Source organism: Pelodiscus sinensis, chromosome 18, assembly GCF_052426305.1.
Source record: "Pelodiscus sinensis isolate ZL-2025 chromosome 18, ASM5242630v1, whole genome shotgun sequence".
Classification (NCBI taxonomy): domain Eukaryota; kingdom Metazoa; phylum Chordata; order Testudines; family Trionychidae; genus Pelodiscus; species Pelodiscus sinensis.
This window is the reverse complement of record NC_143069.1, coordinates 35,017,501-35,041,848: the sequence shown is the minus strand read 5'-3', so window position 1 is coordinate 35,041,848 and position 24,348 is coordinate 35,017,501. Positions and strand designations below refer to the sequence as shown.

The following is a 24,348-nucleotide window of genomic DNA, read 5'->3' as shown; positions in this document are numbered from 1 at the left end:
CGGCCCCGCCCCCGCTCCCGGGCCGCCCCTCCCCCGCCCGTCCAGTCCCGCCCCCGCTCCCGCCCCCGGCCGCCCCGCCCCCCGCTCCGCCCCCGCCCCCGTCCCCCCCCGCTCCGCCCCCCCGCCCCCCGCCCCCGCGGGCCGCCCCTCCCCGCCCCCGCCCCGCCCCCCGCTCCCGGGCCGCCCCTCCCCCGCCCGTCCGGCCCCGCCCCCCGCTCCCGGGCCGCCCCTCGTCCGGCCCCGGCCCCGCCCCTCGCTCCCGGCCCGCCCCTCCCCCGCCCGTCCGGCGCCGCCCCGCCCCCCGCTTCGGCCCCGGCCCCCATGGAGCAGCCCCGCCCCTTTGGCCTACTCAGGGACGCGGCACTTCCGCCTCGTTACCCGCCATGGTGGCACTTCCGGCATTGTATGATGTCATTTCCGTTAAGCGCTTCCGCCTCGCTGGGGCTTACGGCGGAATTTCCGGTCGAAAGTGACCGGTGCTTCCGCCTCGTTTGGCGTCGTACCTGCAGTTCCGGTCTCGCAGACAACCACTTCCGTTGGCAGGTGTCAAAGGTTATTTCCGGTGTTGTGCTTTGTTGACTTCCGTCAAGGAAGCCGTGCTCTCATTGGCGGGAGATTCCCGGAGGAGGCGGGACTTCCTGTTCAGCTCCTATTTCCGGTCGGGGACGGGACTCGTGGGGTTCGGGTAGAAGCTGCCGGAAAAGCCAAAGTCTGGTGCGGGCCGGGGCCGGGGGGGGGGGGCGCTGAGGAGCGGGGTGCTCTCCCGGGGGGGCGGGGCCGGTTAGGGGCGCTGAGGAGCGGGGTGCTCTCCCGGGGGGGCGGGGCCGGGGGGGCGCTGAGGAGCGGGGTGCTCTCCCGGGGGGGCGGGGCCGGGGGGGGCGCTGAGGAGCGGGGTGCTCTCCCGGGGGGGCGGGGCCGGGGGGGGGCGCTGAGGAGCGGGGTGCTCTCCCGGGGGGCGGGGCCGGGGGGGGCGCTGAGGAGCGGGGTGCTCTCCCGGGGGGGCGGGGCCGGGGGGGCGCTGAGGAGCGGGGTGCTCTCCCGGGGGGGCGGGGCCGGGGGGGCGCTGAGGAGCGGGGTGCTCTCCCGGGGGGGCGGGGCCGGGGGGGGCGCTGAGGAGCGGGGTGCTCTCCCGGGGGGGCGGGGCCGGGGGGGGCGCTGAGGAGCGGGGTGCTCTCCCGGGGGGGCGGGGCCGGGGGGGCGCTGAGGAGCGGGGTGCTCTCCCGGGGGGGCGGGGCCGGGGGGGCGCTGAGGAGCGGGGTGCTCTCCCGGGGGGGCGGGGCCGGGGGGGCGCTGAGGAGCGGGGTGCTCTCCCGGGGGGCGGGGCCGGGGGGGGCGCTGAGGAGCGGGGTGCTCTCCCGGGGGGGCGGGGCCGGGGGGGGCGCTGAGGAGCGGGGTGCTCTCCCGGGGGGGGGGGCGGGGCCGGGGGGGGCGCTGAGGAGCGGGGTGCTCTCCCGGGGGGGCGGGGCCGGGGGGGCGCTGAGGAGCGGGGTGCTCTCCCGGGGGGGCGGGGCCGGTTAGGGGCGCTGAGGAGCGGGGTGCTCTCCCGGGGGGGCGGGGCCGGGGGGGCGCTGAGGAGCGGGGTGCTCTCCCGGGGGGGCGGGGGCCGGGGGGGGCGCTGAGGAGCGGGGTGCTCTCCCGGGGGGGCGGGGCCGGTTAGGGGCGCTGAGGAGCGGGGTGCTCTCCCGGGGGGGCGGGGCCGGGGGGGCGCTGAGGAGCGGGGTGCTCTCCCGGGGGGGGCGGGGCCGGGGGGGCGCTGAGGAGCGGGGTGCTCTCCCGGGGGGCGGGGCCGGGGGGGCGCTGAGGAGCGGGGTGCTCTCCCGGGGGGCGGGGCCGGGGGGGGGGCGCTGAGGAGCGGGGTGCTCTCCCGGGGGGGCGGGGCCGGGGGGGCGCTGAGGAGCGGGGTGCTCTCCCGGGGGGGCGGGGCCGGTTAGGGGCGCTGAGGAGCGGGGTGCTCTCCCGGGGGGGGGGCGCTGAGGAGCGGGGTGCTCTCCCGGGGGGGCGGGGCCGGGGGGGCGCTGAGGAGCGGGGTGCTCTCCCGGGGGGCGCTGAGGAGCGGGGTGCTCTCCCGGGGGGGCGGGGCCGGGGGGGCGCTGAGGAGCGGGGTGCTCTCCCGGGGGGCGGGGCCGGGGGGGCGCTGAGGAGCGGGGTGCTCTCCCGGGGGGCGGGGCCGGGGGGGGCGCTGAGGAGCGGGGTGCTCTCCCGGGGGGGCGGGGCCGGGGGGGGCGCTGAGGAGCGGGGTGCTCTCCCGGGGGGGCGGGGCCGGGGGGGCGCTGAGGAGCGGGGTGCTCTCCCGGGGGGGCGGGGCCGGGGGGGCGCTGAGGAGCGGGGTGCTCTCCCGGGGGGGCGGGGCCGGGGGGGCGCTGAGGAGCGGGGTGCTCTCCCGGGGGGGCGGGGCCGGGGGGGCGCTGAGGAGCGGGGTGCTCTCCCGGGGGGGCGGGGCCGGGGGGGCGCTGAGGAGCGGGGTGCTCTCCCGGGGGGCGGGGCCGGGGGGGCGCTGAGGAGCGGGGTGCTCTCCCGGGGGGCGGGGCCGGGGGGGCGCTGAGGAGCGGGGTGCTCTCCCGGGGGGGGGCCGGGGCCGGGGGGGGCGCTGAGGAGCGGGGTGCTCTCCCGGGGGGGCGGGGCCGGGGGGGCGCTGAGGAGCGGGGTGCTCTCCCGGGGGGGCGGGGCCGGTTAGGGGCGCTGAGGAGCGGGGTGCTCTCCCGGGGGGGGCGGGGCCGGGGGGGGCGCTGAGGAGCGGGGTGCTCTCCCGGGGGGGCGGGGCGGGGGGGGGGGCGCTGAGGAGCGGGGTGCTCTCCCGGGGGGGCGGGGCCGGTTAGGGGCGCTGAGGAGCGGGGTGCTCTCCCGGGGGGGCGGGGCCGGGGGGGGCGCTGAGGAGCGGGGTGCTCTCCCGGGGGGGCGGGGCCGGTTAGGGGCGCTGAGGAGCGGGGTGCTCTCCCGGGGGGGCGGGGCCGGTTAGGGGCGCTGAGGAGCGGGGTGCTCTCCCGGGGGGGCGGGGCCGGGGGGGGCGCTGAGGAGCGGGGTGCTCTCCCGGGGGGCGGGGGGGCCCCGGGGCCGGGGGGGGCGCTGAGGAGCGGGGTGCTCTCCCGGGGGGGCGGGGCCGGGGGGGCGCTGAGGAGCGGGGTGCTCTCCCGGGGGGGCGGGGCCGGTTAGGGGCGCTGAGGAGCGGGGTGCTCTCCCGGGGGGGCGCTGAGGAGCGGGGTGCTCTCCCGGGGGGGCGGGGCCGGTTAGGGGCGCTGAGGAGCGGGGTGCTCTCCCGGGGGGGCGGGGGGGGGGCGCTGAGGAGCGGGGTGCTCTCCCGGGGGGGCGGGGCCGGGGGGGCGCTGAGGAGCGGGGTGCTCTCCCGGGGGGGGGGCGCTGAGGAGCGGGGTGCTCTCCCGGGGGGGCGGGGCCGGTTAGGGGCGCTGAGGAGCGGGGTGCTCTCCCGGGGGGGCGGGGCCGGTTAGGGGCGCTGAGGAGCGGGGTGCTCTCCCGGGGGGGCGGGGCCGGTTAGGGGCGCTGAGGAGCGGGGTGCTCTCCCGGGGGGGCGGGGCCGGGGGGGGCGCTGAGGAGCGGGGTGCTCTCCCGGGGGGGCTCACGCTCTCTCCTGCCCCAGAGCGGCGTGGCCTGGCCCCGTGGCCGCCATGAGTCTGCAGTGGACGGCCGTGGCCATGTTCCTGTACGGCGAGGTGTTCGCCGTGCTGCTGCTCTGCGTGCCCTTCGTCTCTGCGCCCAGGTGGGTCCTAGGGGGGCCGTGGAGCCTCAGAGTCCATGGAGGGGCTGGGAACCAGCACTCCCCTGGTCTCCAGAGAGCCTGGCCCTGGTGCTGTGGGGCTGGGCTGGGGTCCTGGGGGGCTGAGAGCAAAGGGGTGATAGAGGAGGTGTCTGAGACCCCATTGGGCACTAGCCAAGTTCGGGGGGGGCCCTACATCAGTGGTCACCAACTAGTAGATGGGGATCTACCCCCACTGCCCTGCTGCTCCTGTCCAGAGCCACCCTCGGGGAGCCTCCTGCCTGTTGTGCAGGGGCGTTGTCACTCTGACCCCCTCCCCTGTACCCCACTTCTCAGAATGAAGAGGGCGGGGCTTTGGCCAAGGGGTGGGGCAGGGGTCTTGGGGTCTGAGTAGGCCCTGAGCTGACATTCCAAAAGTGAGCTTGGACTTACGGGTTGGAGACGCCTGCCCTAGATGCCCTGGCAAGGGGATTCTCTCTGCCCCCATTTCCCCGTTGCTGGCCCCTCTGTCTGCGGAGGGGCTCAGGTCCGAGGCTCTGGCTCAGCATGCGGGACCCTGGCGTTCGGCTCTGTCCCGGTACCCAGCAGGGCTGCGGGTGGGGGCCCTGGCAGGCTGCCCCTGTAACCGGCTCTCCCCGGCAGGTGGCAGAAAATCTTCCGGTCCCGCCTGGTGCGGCTGGTGGTGACCTACGGGAACACCTTCTTCGTGGTGCTCATCGTCATCCTGATCCTCCTGCTCCTCGGTGAGGGGGGGGCTCATCGCTGCTAACGCCTGCAGCTCTGCTTCCTTGAGGGGGGACCAGGGCTGGCAGCCAGGACCCCGGGTTCTCCGGGTCGGGGCTGGCACGTTAACCCCCCGCTTCCCCCAGACGCGGTGCGCGAGATCCGCAAGTACGACGACGTGACGGAGAAGGTCAATCTCCAGAACAACCCGGGGGCGGTGGAGCATTTCCACATGAAGCTGTTCCGGGCGCAGCGCAACCTCTACCTGGCTGGCTTCTCCCTGCTGCTGTCCTTGTGAGTGGCCCGGGGGCCGTACGCAGGGCCCTTGCCTGCTGTGGGGAGAAGGCTGTCCGTGGCCCGGGGGGGCTGTTCATGGGCTGGGGAGGGGGAGGCCTGGCACTCCCCCAGCTCTGGCTGTTAGACCTTGGGCTGGGGTGAGAGGGGCCCCGGTTTGCCCAAGGGGCTGGCTGAGGGGTGCCCAGCTAGCTGCTTCCATTGCCGTTAACACGTGACTGCCTGGCTCCCGCAGCCTCCTGCGCCGCCTGGTGACGCTCCTCTCCCAGCAGGCCACGCTGCTGGCCTCCAACGAGGCCTTCAAGAAGCAGGCTGAGGGCGCCAGCGAGGCGGCCAAGCGCTACATGGAGGACAACGAGCAGCTGAAGAAGGTGGGCGGGGCCGGGGGTGGGGGAGGCGGCCGGGGGGTGTGGTGGGAAGATGAGAACCCGGCTGCTGTGCCCCTGCGGCTGGCGGGCGAGGACGCGGCGGAGCGGGCCGGGGGGTGTGGTGGGAAGATGAGAACCCGGCTGCTGTGCCCCTGCGGCTGGCGGGCGAGGACGCGGCGGAGCGGGCCGGGGGGTGTGGTGGGAAGATGAGAACCCGGCTGCTGCGCCCCTGCGGCTGGCGGGCGAGGACGCGGCGGAGCGGGCCGGGGGGTGTGGTGGAAGATGAGAACCCGGCTGCTGTGTCCCTGCGGCTGGCGGGCGAGGACGCGGCGGAGCGGGCCGGGGGGTGTGGTGGGAAGATGAGAACCCGGCTGCTGTGTCCCTGCGGCTGGCGGGCGAGGACGCGGCGGAGCGGGCCGGGGGGTGTGGTGGGAAGATGAGAACCCGGCTGCTGTGCCCCTGCGGCTGGCGGGCGAGGACGCGGCGGAGCGGGCCGGGGGTGTGGTGGGAAGATGAGAACCCGGCTGCTGTGCCCCTGCGGCTGGCGGGCGAGGACGCGGCGGAGCGGGCCGGGGGGTGTGGTGGGAAGATGAGAACCCGGCGGCTGTGCCCCTGCGGCTGGCGGGCGAGGACGCGGCGGAGCGGGCCGGGGGGTGTGGTGGGAAGATGAGAACCCGGCTGCTGTGCCCCTGCGGCTGGCGGGCGAGGACGCGGCGGAGCGGGCCGGGGGGTGTGGTGGGAAGATGAGAACCCGGCTGCTGTGTCCCTGCGGCTGGCGGGCGAGGACGCGGCGGAGCGGGCCGGGGGGTGTGGTGGGAAGATGAGAACCCGGCTGCTGTGTCCCTGCGGCTGGCGGGCGAGGACGCGGCGGAGCGGGCCGGGGGGTGTGGTGGGAAGATGAGAACCCGGCGGCTGTGCCCCTGCGGCTGGCGGGCGAGGACGCGGCGGAGCGGGCCGGGGGGTGTGGTGGGAAGATGAGAACCCGGCTGCTGTGCCCCTGCGGCTGGCGGGCGAGGACGCGGCGGAGCGGGCCGGGGGGTGTGGTGGGAAGATGAGAACCCGGCGGCTGTGTCCCTGCGGCTGGCGGGCGAGGACGCGGCGGAGCGGGCCGGGGGGTGTGGTGGGAAGATGAGAACCCGGCGGCTGTGCCCCTGCGGCTGGCGGGCGAGGACGCGGCGGAGCGGGCCGGGGGGTGTGGCGGGAAGATGAGAACCCGGCTGCTGTGCCCCTGCGGCTGGCGGGCGAGGACGCGGCGGAGCGGGCCGGGGGGTGTGGTGGGAAGATGAGAACCCGGCGGCTGTGTCCCTGCGGCTGGCGGGCGAGGACGCGGCGGAGCGGGCCGGGGGGTGTGGTGGGAAGATGAGAACCCGGCGGCTGCGCCCCTGCGGCTGGCGGGCGAGGACGCGGCGGAGCGGGCCGGGGGGTGTGGTGGGAAGATGAGAACCCGGCGGCTGCGCCCCTGCGGCTGGCGGGCGAGGACGCGGCGGAGCGGGCCGGGGGGTGTGGTGGGAAGATGAGAACCCGGCTGCTGTGCCCCTGCGGCTGGCGGGCGAGGACGCGGCGGAGCGGGCCGGGGGGTGTGGTGGGAAGATGAGAACCCGGCTGCTGTGCCCCTGCGGCTGGCGGGCGAGGACGCGGCGGAGCGGGCCGGGGGGGTGTGGCGGGAAGATGAGAACCCGGCTGCTGCGCCCCTGCGGCTGGCGGGCGAGGACGCGGCGGAGCGGGCCGGGGGGTGGTGGGAAGATGAGAACCCGGCTGCTGTGTCCCTGCGGCTGGCGGGCGAGGACGCGGCGGAGCGGGCCGGGGGGTGTGGTGGGAAGATGAGAACCCGGCTGCTGTGTCCCTGCGGCTGGCGGGCGAGGACGCGGCGGAGCGGGCCGGGGGGTGTGGTGGGAAGATGAGAACCCGGCTGCTGTGTCCCTGCGGCTGGCGGGCGAGGACGCGGCGGAGCGGGCCGGGGGTGTGGTGGGAAGATGAGAACCCGGCTGCTGTGCCCCTGCGGCTGGCGGGCGAGGACGCGGCGGAGCGGGCCGGGGGGTGTGGTGGGAAGATGAGAACCCGGCTGCTGTGCCCCTGCGGCTGGCGGGCGAGGACGCGGCGGAGCGGGCCGGGGGGTGTGGTGGGAAGATGAGAACCCGGCTGCTGTGTCCCTGCGGCTGGCGGGCGAGGACGCGGCGGAGCGGGCCGGGGGGTGTGGTGGGAAGATGAGAACCCGGCGGCTGTGCCCCTGCGGCTGGCGGGCGAGGACGCGGCGGAGCGGGCCGGGGGGTGTGGTGGGAAGATGAGAACCCGGCTGCTGTGCCCCTGCGGCTGGCGGGCGAGGACGCGGCGGAGCGGGCCGGGGGGTGTGGTGGGAAGATGAGAACCCGGCTGCTGTGTCCCTGCGGCTGGCGGGCGAGGACGCGGCGGAGCGGGCCGGGGGGTGTGGTGGGAAGATGAGAACCCGGCTGCTGTGTCCCTGCGGCTGGCGGGCGAGGACGCGGCGGAGCGGGCCGGGGGGTGTGGTGGGAAGATGAGAACCCGGCGGCTGTGCCCCTGCGGCTGGCGGGCGAGGACGCGGCGGAGCGGGCCGGGGGGTGTGGTGGGAAGATGAGAACCCGGCTGCTGTGCCCCTGCGGCTGGCGGGCGAGGACGCGGCGGAGCGGGCCGGGGGGTGTGGTGGGAAGATGAGAACCCGGCGGCTGTGTCCCTGCGGCTGGCGGGCGAGGACGCGGCGGAGCGGGCCGGGGGGTGTGGTGGGAAGATGAGAACCCGGCGGCTGTGCCCCTGCGGCTGGCGGGCGAGGACGCGGCGGAGCGGGCCGGGGGGTGTGGCGGGAAGATGAGAACCCGGCTGCTGTGCCCCTGCGGCTGGCGGGCGAGGACGCGGCGGAGCGGGCCGGGGGGTGTGGTGGGAAGATGAGAACCCGGCTGCTGTGCCCCTGCGGCTGGCGGGCGAGGACGCGGCGGAGCGGGCCGGGGGGTGTGGTGGGAAGGATGAGAACCCGGCTGCTGTGCCCCTGCGGCTGGCGGGCGAGGACGCGGCGGAGCGGGCCGGGGGGTGTGGCGGGAAGATGAGAACCCGGCTGCTGTGCCCCTGCGGCTGGCGGGCGAGGACGCGGCGGAGCGGGCCGGGGGGTGTGGCGGGAAGATGAGAACCCGGCGGCTGTGCCCCTGCGGCTGGCGGGCGAGGACGCGGCGGAGCGGGCCGGGGGGTGTGGTGGGAAGATGGAGAACCCGGCGGCTGTGTCCCTGCGGCTGGCGGGCGAGGACGCGGCGGAGCGGGCCGGGGGGTGTGGTGGGAAGATGAGAACCCGGCTGCTGTGTCCCTGCGGCTGGCGGGCGAGGACGCGGCGGAGCGGGCCGGGGGGTGTGGTGGGAAGATGAGAACCCGGCGGCTGTGTCCCTGCGGCTGGCGGGCGAGGATGCGGCGGAGCGGGCCGGGGGGTGTGGTGGGAAGATGAGAACCCGGCGGCTGTGTCCCTGCGGCTGGCGGGCGAGGATGCGGCGGAGCGGGCCGGGGGGTGTGGTGGGAAGATGAGAACCCGGCGGCTGTGTCCCTGCGGCTGGCGGGCGAGGACGCGGCGGAGCGGGCCGGGGGGTGTGGTGGGAAGATGAGAACCCGGCTGCTGTGCCCCTGCGGCTGGCGGGCGAGGACGCGGCGGAGCGGGCCGGGGGGTGTGGTGGGAAGATGAGAACCCGGCTGCTGTGCCCCTGCAGCTGGCGGGCGAGGACGCGGCGGAACGGCCTGGCGCGGGGCTGGGGGCTACTGAGCAGAAGGAGGCGCTGATGGCAGAGCTCAAGCAGCTGAGGGAGGAGCTGGCCTCTAGCAAGAAGGGTGAGCTGGGGCACTGAATCCCGGGGGCACTGCTGGCCGGGTGGCCCATGAATCCCAGCCCCGAGCAGGGCCTAGCTGTTCGAGCACCCTGGCTTAGTCCAACCCAGGACGGGGGGCTGGGAGGACGGGGCTTCCAGGACTCAGGTGGGGTCCCAGTGGTGGGCTGGGTTTCTGGGGGGCGGGGGTCCCTGTGGAGGCTGGTGGGGTGGGGGGGCTCTGGGACTCGGGCAGGGCTGGGTTTCTAGGGGGTGGGGGTTTGGATGTGGGGGGCAGAGGGCTGGGCTCCCTGGGGAGGGCAGCTGGGGGTTCGGGCTGTGTGTGTTACCTTCCCTGGCTAACCTGGGCCGTCCCCAGCTGTGGAGAGGGCGGAGCGCGAGGCGCTGGCCATGCGGAAGCAGGCGCAGGGGCTGACCATGGAGTACGACCGGCTGCTGGAGGAGCACAGCAAGCTGCAGGTGGGGCTGGGCTGGGGGCTGCACGTGTGTTTGGGGGGGGGGCTCTGAGCCCTGGGGCAGGGCTGATTCCGCAGATGGGGCCCTGAAGAGGCCGCTGCCCCTTTGCCACCAGCTGGGGGCAGCACTGAGCCTGGTGCGGCTGGTGGCCTTGCAGGGGCCTATAAATAGCCTGCTGGGAAGTGCAGGCCTCAGCTGATGGGGGTGGGGCTGCCCCACCTGGCTGGGTGCCCTGCCTCGTGATGGCTACGTGCAGCCAGGTGCGTGGGGCTGGCTGGGTGGGGCTGGGCTGCTGTTTGGTGCCAGCATTGCCATGGTAACGCGGGGGGGTGCTGGCAGGGCGGGGGCAATAGGGGGTGCCTGCCTGGGCGTGGGGTGGCCCGTGGGCCCCAGCACCGTTGGCCCCACCCCCGTCTGTTTGTCTGTCCCCAGATGCTGCAGGAGGGACCCAAGGACAAGAAGGAGGAGTGACAGCCCCTGTCCCAATTGCTGTGGGCGGGGCCTTTCTGGGACCATGCCCCCCAGTTGCTTTGTGGGTGGAGCCTGCAGCTTTACATGGGGGGAGGGGTCTGACCCCCCAAAGCCGCTGGGTATCTGTGCTGGCCAAGTGGAGTTCCTCCTGCCCCTCTTCCTCCCTTTCCGGCAGGGGGGTAGGACCCCGCCTCAGTTTCCCTTCCTGGCCTTCTGCGCAGCTGTGGCCGGAGGAGCCGTGTGCTGCGGCTGGGGCCTGCTCCCCGCTCCCCGCTCCCCGCGCCAGCCTGTAGTGACCCACTCGGCCTCCAATAAAGGCTGCGGCTATGGCTGAGCTGGCTGGCTTCCTCCTTCCCCGCCTGGTAAACTGAGCCCCGGGGGGCCCTTTCCTGGCGCTGGCTGCCCCCACCACTGGGCCCTGGGGGCACATGGGAGTGCAGGGCTTTGTGGGGGGCAGTGGCTGTGGGGTGCTGGCCCTTGGGTGGGGCCTGCCAGCCCACCGGCTCCTGCCTCATGGCCAGCAGCTGTCCCCTGGTAGGCCACTGGCCAGGGGCTTTCTGAGTGGGGCGGGGGCCCCTGCCTGCCCTTTGCTGACACCCCATCCTGAGCTGGGCCAACCCAGCTCCCGGTGCCCCCTGGAGAACGAGCGGAGGGGGCTGGGGGCTTCGGCTGCCTGGCTCCCCTAGTGGGGGGGGGGGCGCACCCCTCCAGCCCCCCCAGAGAGGCGCAGGAGGCCGGGATATGTCGCGTTATTGCTCTCAGGATGGGAATTAACACTCAGGTGCCGGAGCCGGGGGGGGCTGGTTCAACACAAGACACAGCGACGCGCCCACTGTGGAAGACTGATGTGAATAGCACCTGGGGGGGGGGGGGACAGGCCAGCTGCCAGGGGGGCATCTCCTGACTCCACCCCCCCAAAGCCTGCAGGGATACCCCCAGGCCTGGCCCTCCCCTGCTTTTCCTGCAGTTCCCCCCACCCCCACCGGCTTGAGGTTGGGTTGGTAGGTTAATGGTAGTGCACAGAGAAACACTCACCCCCACACACGCAGCCCCATGCACTCCCCACCCCCACCCAGCCCCCTTACCCGCAGCCATGTGTGCGCCCCACCCCTACACAGAGCCCTACACGCAGCCCCATGCGCTCCCCCATACCCTCACCCACAGAAGCCCCTGGCTCCCTCACACCAGAGCCCCATGCGCCCTCCCCCCCATACCCTCACCCACACAGAGCACCGCACCACTGGCTGCGCTTCCCCATACCCCTCACCCACACAGCCCACCCCCTACACGCAGCCATATGCGTGCCCCCATAGCCCCATCCCTTCCCACTCAGCCCTGTGTCCCTCACACACACACACACACACAGCTTCTTACACACACACACACACACACACACACATCCCCACCCCCACCCCCCTCCATTCACCCCCCCACCCCCCCCCCCTGTAGATGACACAGTGACATTGACACACACACACACACACACACACACAGAGCCGGGTCCCCGCGCGACCCCCGGCCTAAAAGCTGCAGCTCATTAGCACTTTGTACAGGCCCCGCAATTAAGAAAATTAATGTTCTCTGCCCCTCCCCCCGCTATGGATAGAGCTCTCTAGAAAATGTGCAAAATAGACTCCCTCTGGGGGGGCCCCAGCGTTTTCCGCCCCACTGAGGAGCTGGGGTGGGGGTGGGGGGCCCCGCCCTGGCAGCTGCGTTGGGTGTGGGGCACATGGCACGGTGAGAAGGGAGGCCCTGGGCAGGGGGCGGGCACCCGCGAGAGGGGAGGGGCTTCGGGTCACATGACGCTCTCCAGGATGACGACTTTGGCCATGTCCTCGGCGCTGGGGCTCAGGGTGGTCAGCGCCCCCAGCTCCGGCTCCGGCAGCTTGTACTCCAGGTGGTGCAGCCCCCACACCGGCTGGGTCAGGCGCTGCCAGCGCTGGGGGCGCAGGGAGAGGGTTAACGGCGCCCCTCCCCCGGCCGGGGCCGACCCGGACCCCCGCCCGGGCCGGGGCCGAGGACCCTGCCCCCCAGGACCTGGACCCCCCTCCCCCGGCCGGGACCGACCCGGACCCTCCCTGCCGGGCCCAGGACCCTGCCCCGGGCCCCCGCCCCTGCCCCCAGCCGGGCCCAAGACCCGGACCCACCCCCCTCGGCCGGGGCCAGGACCCGGACCCACCCCCCCCGGCCGGGCCCAGGGCCCAGGACGCTCCCCTCCCCGGCCGGGGCCAGGACCCGGACCCACCCCCTCCCCGGCCGGGGCCAGGACCCGGACCCCCCTCCCCGGCCAGGGCCCAGGACCCTGCCCCGGGCTCCCCGCCCCTGCCCCCAGCCTGGCCCCGGACCCTGCCCAAGACCCAGGACCCCGGCTCCCCGGCCGGGGCCGAGGACCCTGACCCCCCCTCCCCGGCCGGGCCCAGGACCCTGCCCCGGGCTCCCCGCCCCTGCCCCCCCGCTGCCCCTCCCCGCCAGGCCCAAGACCCGGACCGACCCTCCCCTCGGCCGGGGCCAGGACCCGGACCCCCCCTCCCGCCCTGCCCCCAGCCGGGCTCAAGACCCGGACCCCTCCCCGCCCCCGGGCCCCGGGCCCCGCCCCTGCCCCCAGCTGCAGCCCCCACCCCCTCGGCCCCGGACCCACCCCCCCTCCCCTGGCCGGGGCCAGGACCCTGCCCCGAGCTCCCCGCCCCTGCCGGGCCCAAGACCCGGACCCACCCCTTCGGCCGGGCCCAGGACCCAGGCTCCCTGCCCCTGGCCAGGCCGAGAACCCGGGCCCCCCCGTCCCCAGCCGGGCAAGCAGCCAGTGTGGGGGTCCCCGCCCGGCTCACCTGGGCCAGCGTGCCCTTGGAGCGCATCAGCTTGGCCAGGGCGGTGAGGGGCAGGCAGAGCATGGAGCTGAGGGCGAAGCCCCAGCCGATGGCCTCGCCCCACCAGGGGTACACGTAGGTCTTGTTGTAGACCAGCGGCTGGTGGTGCGCCAGGTTGAAGAGGAAAATGCCCTGGGGAGACGGAGAGGGCGTGAGAGACCCGGGCACAGCCCCCCCCGGCCAGCCCCCAGGCCCCGCTGCCCTCCCCCCCCGCCGGCGCTAGCCCCCAGGCCCCGCTGCCCCCGGCCGGCGCTAGCCCCTAGGCCCCGCTGCCCTCCCCCCCCCCCCGCCGGCGCTAGCCCCCAGGCCCCGCTGCCCTCCCCCCCCCCGCCGGCGCTAGCCCCCAGGCCCCGCTGCCCCCGGCCGGCGCTAGCCCCTAGGCCCCGCTGCCCTCCCCCCCCCCCCGCCGGCCGGCGCTAGCCCCCAGGCCCCGCTGCCCTCCCCCCTCCCCCCCCGCCGGCGCTAGCCCCCAGGCCCCGCTGCCCTCCCCCCCCGCCCTCCCCCCCCGCCCCGCTGCCCCTCCCCCCCCCCCGCCCCCTAGGCCCCGCTGCCCTCCCCCCCCGCCGGCGCTAGCCCCCAGGCCCCGCTGCCCTCCCCCCCCCCCGGCCGGCGCTAGCCCCCAGGCCCCGCTGCCCTCCCAGCCCAGCCTCCCCCCCCAGGCCCCGCTGCCCTCCCAGCCCATACCAGGCAGATGAGGGGTGTGAAGATCATCCAGCACCATTTCATCCAGGGGAAGGGCCGGTAGCCGATCATACAGGCCACGTCGTCCAGGAACCGGTCCGCCCCTGCGGGGAGGGGGGTGAGAGCCGCACACACCCAGCCCCTGCCCCCCCCGCCTGCATCGGAGCCACCCACACCCCAGCCAGGCCCCCCAGGCGACCCCCCAGCCCCCGCCCTGCCGGGACCACCAGCCCCTGCCCCCAGCCCCTGCCCGGACCCCCAGCCCCTGCCCCCCGCCCTGCCGGGACGCCTCCGCTGGCCGTACCATACACCCAGGCTATCACGACGCATTCCCAGAACGCCTGCCAGAGCAGGGTGGTGCCGCTGGCTGAGTAGTAGTCGAAAAGCTGGAAGACGTACATGCCTCCCTAGGGCAGGAGAGAGGAGCACGGGCCTGACCCACGGCCCTGAGCCCCCCCACAGCCCTGGGTCCCCCACTGCTCCCCCACAGCCCTCCAAGCAACGCCCCCTCCCGCCCCGGGGCGCCCGACCCACCCACACCCCCTCCCGCCCCGGGGCACCCCCCAAGCAACGCCCCCTCCCGCCCCGGGGCGCCCGACCCACCCACGCCCCCCTCCCGCCCCGGGGCGCCCCCCACAGCCCCGCCCCGGGGCGCCCCCCACAGCCCCGCCCCGGGGCGCCCCCCACAGCCCCCGCCCCGGGGCGCCCCCCGGGCAACGCCCCCTTCCGCCCCGGGGCGCCCCCCACAGCCCCGCCCCGGGGCACCCCCAAGCAACGCCCCCTCCCGCCCCGGGGCGCCCGACCCACCCACACCCCCTCCCGCCCCGGGGCACCCCCCCCAAGCCCCCGCCCCCGCCCGCCCCGGGGCACCCCCCAAGCAACGCCCCCTCCTGCCCCGGGGCGCCCGACCGACCCACACCCCCCTACCTCGGTGACCATGGAGAGGTCGAGGAGGAAGCAGAGAGCGCAGCTGAGCGCGACCGTCACCTCCCGCTGGAACCGGAACGAGCAGCTCGCAGGCAGCAGCTCCAGGACCCCTGTGATGAAACCCTCCACCCCCACGAACTGGGGCGAGGGGAGCGTGACGCCGGCTCTGAGCCCCCCCCAGAGCCGGGAGAACCCAGGCGTCCGGGCCCCCCCGCGCCCCTCCCAGAGCCGGGAGAACCCAGGCGTCCGGGCCCCACCCGTCCCCCCCCCGAGCCAGGAGAACCCAGGCGTCCGGGCCCCCCCGTCTCCCTCCAGAGCCAGGAGAACCCAGGCGTCCGGGCCCCCCCGTCTCCCTCCAGAGCCAGGAGAACCCAGGCGTCCGGGCCCCCCGTCCCCCCCCAGAGCCAGGAGAACCCAGGCGTCCGGGCCCCCCCGTCTCCCTCCAGAGCCAGGAGAACCCAGGCGTCCGGGCCCCCCCCGTCCCCCCCCAGAGCCAGGAGAACCCAGGCGTCCGGGCCCCCCCCGTCCCCCCCCAGAGCCAGGAGAACCCAGGCGTCCGGGCCCCCCCCGCCCCCTCCAGAGCCAGGAGAACCCAGGCGTCCGGGCCCCCCCCCCCTCCCCCCCCAGAGCCAGGAGAACCCAGGCGTCCGGGCCCCCCCCGTCCCCCCCAGAGCCAGGAGAACCCAGGCGTCCGGGCCCCCCCGCGCCCCTCCCAGAGCCGGGAGAACCCAGGCGTCCGGGCCCCACCCGTCCCCCCCCCGAGCCAGGAGAACCCAGGCGTCCGGGCCCCCCCGTCTCCCTCCAGAGCCAGGAGAACCCAGGCGTCCGGGCCCCCCCGTCTCCCTCCAGAGCCAGGAGAACCCAGGCGTCCGGGCCCCCCCCGTCCCCCCCCAGAGCCAGGAGAACCCAGGCGTCCGGGCCCCCCCGTCTCCCTCCAGAGCCAGGAGAACCCAGGCGTCCGGGCCCCCCCCGTCCCCCCCCAGAGCCAGGAGAACCCAGGCGTCCGGGCCCCCCCCGTCCCCCCCCAGAGCCAGGAGAACCCAGGCGTCCGGGCCCCCCCCGTCCCCCTCCAGAGCCAGGAGAACCCAGGCGTCCGGGCCCCCCCGTCCCCCTCCAGAGCCAGGAGAACCCAGGCGTCCGGGGCCCCCCCCGTCCCCCCCCCCAGAGCCAGGAGAACCCAGGCGTCCGGGCCCCCCCCCCGTCTCCCTCCAGAGCCAGGAGAACCCAGGCGTCCGGGCCCCCCCGCGCCCCCCCCCAGACCCGGGAGAACCCAGGTGTCCGGGCCCCCCCCGTCTCCCCCCAGAGCCAGGAGAACCCAGGCGTCCGGGCCCCCCCCCCGTCTCCCCCCAGAGCCAGGAGAACCCAGGCGTCCGGGCCCCCCCGCGCCCCCCCCCCAGACCCGGGAGAACCCAGGTGTCCGGGCCCCCCCCGTCTCCCCCCAGAGCCAGGAGAACCCAGGCGTCCGGGCCCCCCCCCGTCTCCCCCCAGAGCCAGGAGAACCCAGGCGTCCGGGCCCCCCCGTCCCCTCCCAGAGCCAGGAGAACCCAGGCGTCCGGGCCCCCCCGTCTCCCCCCAGAGCCAGGAGAACCCAGGCGTCCGGGCCCCCCCCGTCTCCCCCCAGAGCCAGGAGAACCCAGGCGTCCGGGCCCCCCCCGTCCCCCCCCAGAGCCAGGAGAACCCAGGCGTCCGGGCCCCCCCGTCCCCCTCCAGAGCCAGGAGAACCCAGGCGTCCGGGCCCCCCCCGTCCCCCCCCAGAGCCAGGAGAACCCAGGCGTCCGGGCCCCCCCCCGTCCCCCCCCCCAGAGCCAGGAGAACCCAGGCGTCCGGGCCCCCCCCCCCCGTCTCCCTCCAGAGCCAGGAGAACCCAGGCGTCCGGGCCCCCCCGCGCCCCCCCCCCCAGACCCGGGAGAAGCCAGGTGTCCGGGCCCCCCCCGTCTCCCCCCAGAGCCAGGAGAACCCAGGCGTCCGGGCCCCCCCCGTCCCCTCCCAGAGCCAGGAGAACCCAGGCGTCCGGGCCCCCCCCCGTCTCCCCCCAGAGCCAGGAGAACCCAGGCGTCCGGGCCCCCCCCCGTCTCCCTCCAGAGCCGGGAGAACCCAGGCGTCCGGGCCCCCCCCCGGAGCCGGGAGAACTCAGGCGTCCGGGCCCCCCCCCGGAGCCGGGAGAACTCAGGCGTCCGGGCCCCCCCCGCGTGTCCCCCCAGAGCTGGGAGAACCCAGGCGTCCGAGCCCCCCCCGCGTGTCCCCCCAGAGCCGGGAGAACCCAGGTGTCCGGGCCCCCCCCGGAGCCGGGAGAACTCAGGCGTCCGGGCCCCCCCCGCGTGTCCCCCCAGAGCTGGGAGAACCCAGGCGTCCGGGCCCCCCCCGCGTGTCCCCCCAGAGCCGGGAGAACCCAGGTGTCCGGGCCCCCCCCGGAGCCGGGAGAACTCAGGCGTCCGGGCCCCCCCCGCGTGTCCCCCCAGAGCCGGGAGATCCCAGGCGTCCGGGCTCCTGGCCCCACCTGGCTGTCCAGGCCCAGCAGCAGCAGCATGATGAAGAAGAGGGCAGCCCAGAGGGGGGCGACGGGCATCAGGGTGACGGCTCGGGGGTACGCGATGAACGCCAGGCCCGGCCCTGCGCAGGGAGACCAGGTGAGAACCCAGCCCCTCCCCCAGGCGTCCGGGCTCCAGCCCCTCCCCCGCGCCCCCCCAGGCTCCAGCCCCTCCCCTAGGGGTCCGGGCTCCAGCTCCTCCCCCGCGCCCCCCCAGGCTCCAGCCCCTCCCCCAGGGGTCCGGGCTCCAGCTCCTCCCCCACGCCTCCCCCACGCCCCCCCAGGCTCCAGCCCCTCCCCCAGGCGTCCGGGCTCCAGCCCCTCCCCCGCGCCCCCCCAGGCTCCAGCCCCTCCCCTGCGCCCCCCCCAGGCTCCAGACCCCCCCCGGCGTCCCGCTCCAGCCATCCGGGCGCACTCACCCGACTCGGCCACCTGGGAGATGTCCACACCCTGCTCCATGGCCATGAAGCCCAGGATGGAGAAGACGACGAAGCCGGCGAAGAAACTCGTCCCGCTGTTGATCAGGGCGAGGATCACGGCGTCCCTGGGGGAGGGGGGCAGTGTGGGGGGAGGGGTCGGCAGGGCCAGCCGGGGGAGGCCTCAGCCAGCCTGGCCTCCAATCCCTGCCTCGTGCGGAATAATTGTGTCCTGTGCGCAGCGGCACCGCCTGTCCGCCCGGCTCGTTAGGCCCTGCTGGTGCGTTGGGCAGCCCGGCGCCCTCCCCCGCGCCCCCCGGCCCGCAGCCCCCTCCCCCGCACCCCCCGGCGCCCTCCCACGCACCTGCCCGCACCCCCCAGCCCGCACCCCCCGGCACCTGCCCGCACCCCCCAGCCCGCACCTGCCCGCACCCCCCAGCCCGCACCCCCCAGCCCGCACCCCCCGGCACCTGCCCGCACCCCCCAGTGCCCTCCCCCGCACCCCCCGGCCCACACCCCCCGGCGCCCTCCCCCGCACCTGCCCTCACCCCCGGCACCCTCCCCAGCACCCCCCGGTACCCTGCTCGCACCCCCCCGGCCCCCTCCCTGGCCCCCTGCCCGCACCCCCCAGCACCTGGCCCCTGCCGAGGGGCTCACTTGTAGCAGTCGTTGTTGAAGCGGTTGTAGCTGCCCAGCGCCGTCAGCGCGCCCAGGCCGATGGCGTACGAGAAAAATATCTGAGTCCCCGCGTCGATCCAGACCTGCGCAGAGAGAAAGGGCGAGAGCCCAGCCCCCCGGCTCTAACCGCCAGGCCCCGCTGTCATCCCCCCCCCCCCGAGAGCCCAGCCCCCCGGCTCTAACCGCCAGGCCCCGCTGTCATCCCCCCCCCCCGAGAGCCCAGCCCCCCGGCTCTAACCGCCAGGCCCCGCTGTCATCCCCCCCCCCCCGAGAGCCCAGCCCCCCGGCTCTAACCGCCAGGCCCCGCTGTCATCCCCCCCCCCCCCGAGAGCCCAGCCCCCCGGCTCTAACCGCCAGGCCCCGCTGTCGTCCCCCCCCCCCCGAGAGCCCAGCCCCCCGGCTCTAACCGCCAGGCCCCGCTGTCATCCCCCCCCCCCCCCCGAGAGCCCAGCCCCCCGGCTCTAACCGCCAGGCCCCGCTGTCATCCCCCCCCCCCCCCGAGAGCCCAGCCCCCCGGCTCTAACCGCCAGGCCCCGCTGTCATCCCCCCCCCCCCCGAGAGCCCAGCCCCCCGGCTCTAACCGCCAGGCCCCGCTGTCGTCCCCCCCCCCCCGAGAGCCCAGCCCCCCGGCTCTAACCGCCAGGCCCCGCTGTCGTCCCCCCCCCCCCGAGAGCCCAGCCCCCCGGCTCTAACCGCCAGGCCCCGCTGTCGTCCCCCCCCCCCCGAGAGCCCAGCCCCCCGGCTCTAACCGCCAGGCCCCGCTGTCGTCCCCCCCCCCCCCCCGAGAGCCCAGCATCCCGGCTCCCAGCCCCCCCAGCTCTAACCGCCAGGCCCCGCTGTCATCCCCCCCCCCCCGAGAGCCCAGCCCCCCGGCTCTAACCGCCAGGCCCCGCTGTCGTCCCCCCCCCCCCCCGAGAGCCCAGCCCCCCGGCTCTAACCGCCAGGCCCCGCTGTCGTCCCCCCCCCCCCCGAGAGCCCAGCATCCCGGCTCCCAGCCTCCCCGGCTCTAACCGCCAGGCCCCGCTGTCATCCCCCCCCCCCCCGAGAGCCCAGCCCCCCGGCTCTAACCGCCAGGCCCCGCTGTCGTCCCCCCCCCCCCCCGAGAGCCCAGCATCCCGGCTCCCAGCCCCCCCGGCTCTAACCGCCAGGCCCCGCTGTCATCCCCCCCCCCCCCCGAGAGCCCAGCCCCCCGGCTCTAACCGCCAGGCCCCGCTGTCATCCCCCCCCCCCCGAGAGCCCAGCCCCCCCGGCTCTAACCGCCAGGCCCCGCTGTCGTCCCCCCCCCCCCCGAGAGCCCAGCCCCCCGGCTCCCAGCCCCCCCCGGCTCTAACCGCCAGGCCCCGCTGTCATCCCCCCCCCCGAGAGCCCAGCCCCCCGGCTCTAACCGCCAGGCCCCGCTGTCGTTCCCCCCCCCCCCCCGAGAGCCCAGCCCCCCCGGCTCTAACCGCCAGGCCCCGCTGTCGTCCCCCCCCCCCCCGAGAGCCCAGCATCCCAGCTCCCAGCCCCCCCCCGGCTCTAACCGCCAGGCCCCGCTGTCGTCCCCCCCCCCCGCGAGCCCAGCCCCCCCGGCTCTAACCGCCAGGCCCCGCTGTCGTCCCCCCCCCCCCCCCCCGAGAGCCCAGCATCCCAGCTCCCAGCCCCCCCCGGCTCTAACCGCCAGGCCCCGCTGTCGTCCCCCCCCCCCCCGCGAGCCCAGCCCCCCCGGCTCTAACCGCCAGGCCCCACTGTCGTCCCCCCCCCCCGAGAGCCCAGCATCCCGGCTCCCAGCCCCCCCCGGCTCTAACCGCCAGGCCCCGCTGTCGGCCCCGCTGTCGGCCCCGCCCCCTCCGAGAGCCCAGCACCCCGGCTCCCAGCCCCCCCGGCTCTAACCGCCAGGCCCCGCTGTCGTCCCCCCCCCCCCGAGAGCCCAGCACCCCGGCTCTAACCGCCAGGCCCCGCTGTCGTCCCCCCCCCTCCGAGAGCCCAGCACCCCGGCTCTAACCGCCAGGCCCCGCTGTCGTGCCCCCCCCCTCCGAGAGCCCAGCACCCCGGCTCTAACCGCCAGGCCCCGCTGTCGTCCCCCCCCCCCCCGAGAGCCCAGCACCCCGGCTCCCAGCCCCCCCGGCTCTAACCGCCAGGCCCCGCTGTCGTTCCCCCCCCCCCCGAGAGCCCAGCCCCCCGGCTCTAACCGCCAGGCCCCGCTGTCGTCCCCCCCCCCCCTCCGAGAGCCCAGCACCCCGGCTCCCAGCCCCCCCGGCTCTAACCGCCAGGCCCCGCTGTCGTTCCCCCCCCCCCCCCCGAGAGCCCAGCCCCCCGGCTCTAACCGCCAGGCCCCGCTGCCCTGTGGGCAAGAAGCTGGGGCGGGCGGGTTACCTGCGGTGAGGCCAGCTTGGACCAGTCGGGCTGCAGGTAGTAGAGGATCCCAGCGCCGGCACCGGGCAGCAGCACCCCCCGGATCAGCAGCACGATCAGCACCACGTAGGGGAACGTGGCCGTGACATAGACGATCTGGGGGGCAGGGAGCAGCATGAGGGTCCGCAGCCCCGCCCCCCCTCCCCCAGCCCCCGCCCCCCAGGGCTGCCTCCCCCTCCCGCCCCCCTCCTCTCCCCCAGCCCCCGCCCCCCAGGGCTGCCTCCCCCTCCCGCCCCCCTCCCTCTCCCCCAGCCCCCGCGCCCCCCAGGGCTGCCTCTCCCTCCCGCACCCCTCCCTCTCCCCCAGCCCCCGCGCCCCCCAGGGCTGCCTCTCCCTCCCGCACCCCTCCCTCTCCCCCAGCCCCCGCGCCCCCCAGGGCTGCCTCTCCCTCCCGCACCCCTCCCTCTCCCCCAGCCCCCGCGCCCCCCAGGGCTGCCTCTCCCTCCCGCACCCCTCCCTCTCCCCCAGCCCCCGCGCCCCCCAGGGCTGCCTCTCCCTCCCGCACCCCTCCCTCTCCCCCAGCCCCCGCGCCCCCCAGGGCTGCCTCTCCCTCCCGCACCCCTCCCTCTCCCCCAGCCCCCGCGCCCCCCAGGGCTGCCTCTCCCTCCCGCACCCCTCCCTCTCCCCCAGCCCCCGCGCCCCCCAGGGCTGCCTCTCCCTCCCGCACCCCTCCCTCTCCCCCAGCCCCCGCGCCCCCCAGGGCTGCCTCTCCCTCCCGCACCCCTCCCTCTCCCCCAGCCCCCGCGCCCCCCAGGGCTGCCTCTCCCTCCCGCACCCCTCCCTCTCCCCCAGCCCCCGCGCCCCCCAGGGCTGCCTCTCCCTCCCGCACCCCTCCCTCTCCCCCAGCCCCCGCGCCCCCCAGGGCTGCCTCCCCCTCCCGCACCTTGCCGGTGGACTTGACACCCTTCCAGACGCAGAAGTAGACGAGCAGCCAGCAGACCAACAGGCAAAGCGTCACCTCCCAGTTGAGGGCCCCCGGCTCCTCCAGGCCCCCCGACAGGCGCAGCACCCGGTTCCTGCAAGCCAGGCCTTGAGCGCGGGGCAGGGGCCCGAGGGGAAGGGGGGAGGGGGCCGGGGGGGCAGGCAGGGGGGGGCCCCGGGGGGAAGGGGAAGGGGGCGGGCGGGCCGGGGGGCAGGGGCCCCAGGGGAAGGGGGGAGGCGGGCCGGGGGGCAGGGGGGGGAAGGGGGCGGGCCGGGGGGGCAGGGGCCCCAGGGGAAGGGGGCGGGCGGGCCGGGGGGCAGGGGCCCCAGGGGAAGGGGGCGGGCGGGCCGGGGGGCAGGGGCCCCAGGGGAAGGGGGCGGGTGGGCCGGGGGGCAGGGGCCCCAGGGGGGGGCCGGGGGGCAGGGGTCACTCACTCCCAGAACTCGACGACGGGCGGGCGCCCCTCGGGTGGCGGGGGGCAGCTCTGGTTGGCGGGGGGGCAGGCGGGGGGCCCGGCGGGCTCCAGGCAGGCGGGCGAGTTCCAGGCGTGGTCGCAGCCGGCCCAGGGCAGGGGGTCGGCGAAGGAGCTGGCCAGGTAGAAGCAGCCCCAGGCCAGGACCATGATGTAGTAGGTGTTGCAGTAAAACACGATCACCATGGAGGCGAAACCCAGCCCTGTGGGGGGAGAGATAAGCGGGGGTGTGGGCCGGGGGGGGGGGGGCGGGGGCGGGCCAGGCCGGGGGGGCCGGGGGGGGGGGGGGAGAGATCAGTGCGGGCCAGGCCGGGGGGGGGGGGTGTGGGGGCCGGGGGCGGGGGCGCGGGGGGGCAGGCCGGGGGGGGGGGGGGGGGGGAGAGATCAGTGGGGGCTGCGGGCCAGGCCGGGGGGGCAGGCCGGGGGGGAGAGGGGGGGGCCAGGCCGGGGGGCCAGGGGGGGGGGGGGGGAGCGGGGGGCGGGCCAGGCCGGGGGGGGGGGAGAGATCAGTGGGGGCTGCGGGCCAGGCCGGGGGGGCAGGGGGGGGGCAGGCCGGGGGGGCCAGGGGGGGGGGGGAGAGATCAGTGGGGGCTGCGGGCCAGGCCGGGGGGGCAGGCCGGGGGGGGGGGGGAGAGATCAGTGGGGGCTGCGGGCCAGGCCGGGGGGGGCCGGGGGGGGGGGGGGGGAGAGATCAGTGGGGGCTGCGGGCCAGGCCGGGGGGGCCGGGGGCCGGGGGGGGGGAGAGATCAGTGGGGGCTGCGGGCCAGGCCGGGGGGCCAGGCCGGGGGGGCAGGCCGGGGGGGGGGGAGAGATCAGTGGGGGCTGCGGGCCAGGCCGGGGGGGCAGGCCGAGGGGGCAGGCCGGGGGGGCGCTGACCTTTGAAGAGGGGCGCGATGTTCCACACGTTGATGCTCCCGGCTTTCATGAACTGCCCCAGCGAAATCTCCAGGAAGAAAATGGGAACCCCCCCGAGCACGGCCATGAGGGTGTAGGGGATCAGAAACACGCCTGGGGGCAACGGGACAGAACCAAGGGGTCAGTCCCCCCCCCATGGCCCTGCCGGCCCCCTCGCTCCCGCCCCACGGCCCAGCCCCCCTGCCCTGCCAGCGCCCCTCACTCCCGCCCCACGGCCCAGCCCCCCTGCCCTGCCAGCGCCCCTCACTCCCGCCCCACGGCCCAGCCCCCCTGCCCTGCCAGCGCCCCTCACTCCCGCCCCACGGCCCAGCCCCCCTGCCCTGCCAGCGCCCCTCACTCCCGCCCCACGGCCCAGCCCCCCTGCCCTGCCAGCGCCCCTCACTCCCGCCCCACGGCCCAGCCCCCCTGCCCTGCCAGCGCCCCTCACTCCCGCCCCACGGCCCAGCTCCCCTGCCCTGCCAGCGCCCCTCACTCCCGCCCCACGGCCCAGCCCCCCTGCCCTGCCAGCGCCCCTCACTCCCGCCCCACGGCCCAGCCCCCCTGCCCTGCCAGCACCCCTCACTCCCGCCCCACGGTCCAGCCCCCATGCCCTGCCAGCGCCCCTCACTCCCGCCCCACGGCCCAGCCCCCCTGCCCTGCCAGCGCCCCTCGCTCCCGCCCCACGGCCCCTGCCCCCCAGCCCTGCCGGGGTCCCTCACTCCCGCCCCCTGGCCCAGCCCCCCAGCACCCCTCACTCCCGCCCCATGGCCCAGCCCCACTGCCCTGCCAGCGCCCCTCGCTCCCGCCCCCTGGCCCAGCCCCCCAGCACCCCTCACTCCCACCCCACGGGCCCTGGGCAGCTGTGAGTGGCCCCATGACCTCTCTATCTATCTCAGGGCCGTCTCTGCCCTGCCCCAGCTAAGAGGAGTCCTGGGGGGTGGCTGCCGAGGGGACGTCCCGCCCCACGTGCACGTTAATCCGGGCCTGGACCAGCAGCCAAATGCCCCGGCCGCACGCCGCAGCCAGCGCGAGGGGCTGACCCAGACCCTGCCCAGGGGCCACGAGGCTGCTGGCAAACCCCCCCCCGCTGCCATCGGGCCCCGTCACCCCCACAAGCCCGTCCCGTCCCGCCAGCGGGGCCCGAGCGGGCGCCAAGTAGGAAACGCCAAAGGGTCCCGCCAAGGACGCAGCGAGCCTGGCTCCTCTACGGGAGAGCGGAGACAGGAATCCAGCCGGCAGCCCAGCCGCCAGGCGGGGCCACGGCACGTTGGTCCCGTCGCCAGCAGCTCCAAGTGAGCAGGGAAACTTTGGGGGCCAAACACGCCTGTTCCAGAGTTTGGAGGAGTTGACGGTTGGGCGGAAAAATCCTTGGGGCTCCAAGGGGACCTGCGAACGCCGGGCGGGCGACCACAGTTCTCTGGGGATTCCCAGGAAACCTTCCGTCAGATCGAAAGAGTGAAAAGTTCATTGGAAGGCCGACAAGGACAGTCCAAAAGTTTGGGGGCTCACAGCAGAGGGGAGAGGGGTTCTGGGCTGGACACGGCACTTGGCGCCTGCTGGGCAAATTGAAACGTCAAAGACAAATCATTTCAGGTTGAAAATGATGCAATTTGCATATTGGGGCGAATGAAAAGCCCCCAAAATTCATTCTGGGTCCCTAAAACCGCAGGGAATTTCTAGGGGCTGAAAGGGGGGGTGCTGTGGGGTTGCAAAAGATGAAACAAACTTTTCAGCAAATTCAAA

General features: G+C 76.6%; 2 protein-coding genes across 3 annotated transcripts in view; one reads left to right on the top strand and one right to left on the bottom strand.

Moving 5' to 3' along the window:
- The first annotated feature begins 556 nt into the window (after window positions 1–556).
- On the top strand, window positions 557–9,947 carry BCAP31 (B cell receptor associated protein 31). Of its 2 annotated transcripts, none has more exons than XM_089770244.1 (8): window positions 557–714; window positions 3,593–3,712; window positions 4,352–4,452; window positions 4,579–4,726; window positions 4,962–5,097; window positions 8,793–8,910; window positions 9,265–9,365; window positions 9,795–9,947. In XM_089770244.1, exons 2-8 carry the CDS (start codon window positions 3,621–3,623, stop codon window positions 9,831–9,833), a joined length of 735 nt encoding a protein of 244 aa, XP_089626370.1. In that variant the 5' UTR covers window positions 557–714; window positions 3,593–3,620; the 3' UTR covers window positions 9,834–9,947. The 2 variants fall into 2 exon arrangements, with proteins under 2 accessions (XP_089626370.1, XP_089626371.1); XM_089770245.1 differs by having other exon boundaries at window positions 621–709.
- Window positions 9,948–11,562: 1,615 nt separating this feature from the next.
- Window positions 11,563–24,348, bottom strand: part of SLC6A8 (solute carrier family 6 member 8) — a 16,434-nt gene continuing 3,648 nt past the window's right edge. Inside the window, exons 2-13 of the mRNA XM_089770241.1 lie at window positions 22,588–22,719; window positions 21,674–21,914; window positions 21,201–21,333; window positions 20,279–20,413; window positions 17,906–18,009; window positions 17,252–17,376; window positions 16,803–16,915; window positions 14,306–14,443; window positions 13,683–13,785; window positions 13,382–13,482; window positions 12,659–12,829; window positions 11,563–11,772 (exon numbers count right to left, since the gene is read on the bottom strand). Of these exons, the coding sequence (XP_089626367.1) occupies window positions 11,629–11,772; window positions 12,659–12,829; window positions 13,382–13,482; window positions 13,683–13,785; window positions 14,306–14,443; window positions 16,803–16,915; window positions 17,252–17,376; window positions 17,906–18,009; window positions 20,279–20,413; window positions 21,201–21,333; window positions 21,674–21,914; window positions 22,588–22,719 (1,640 nt within the window). The 3' untranslated portion in view covers window positions 11,563–11,628. The remainder of the gene's footprint in view (window positions 11,773–12,658; window positions 12,830–13,381; window positions 13,483–13,682; window positions 13,786–14,305; window positions 14,444–16,802; window positions 16,916–17,251; window positions 17,377–17,905; window positions 18,010–20,278; window positions 20,414–21,200; window positions 21,334–21,673; window positions 21,915–22,587; window positions 22,720–24,348) is intronic.

Bases quoted from the DNA above. Each gene is read 5' to 3' on its own strand.
- BCAP31 (XM_089770244.1), top strand. From the start codon at position 3,621: ATGAGTCTGCAGTGGACGGCCGTGGCCATGTTCCTGTACGGCGAGGTG. The intron at 4,727-4,961 runs GTGAGTGGCCCG...TGGCTCCCGCAG, and splicing joins TTCTCCCTGCTGCTGTCCTT to CCTCCTGCGCCGCCTGGTGA. The intron at 5,098-8,792 runs GTGGGCGGGGCC...GTGCCCCTGCAG, and splicing joins ACAACGAGCAGCTGAAGAAG to CTGGCGGGCGAGGACGCGGC.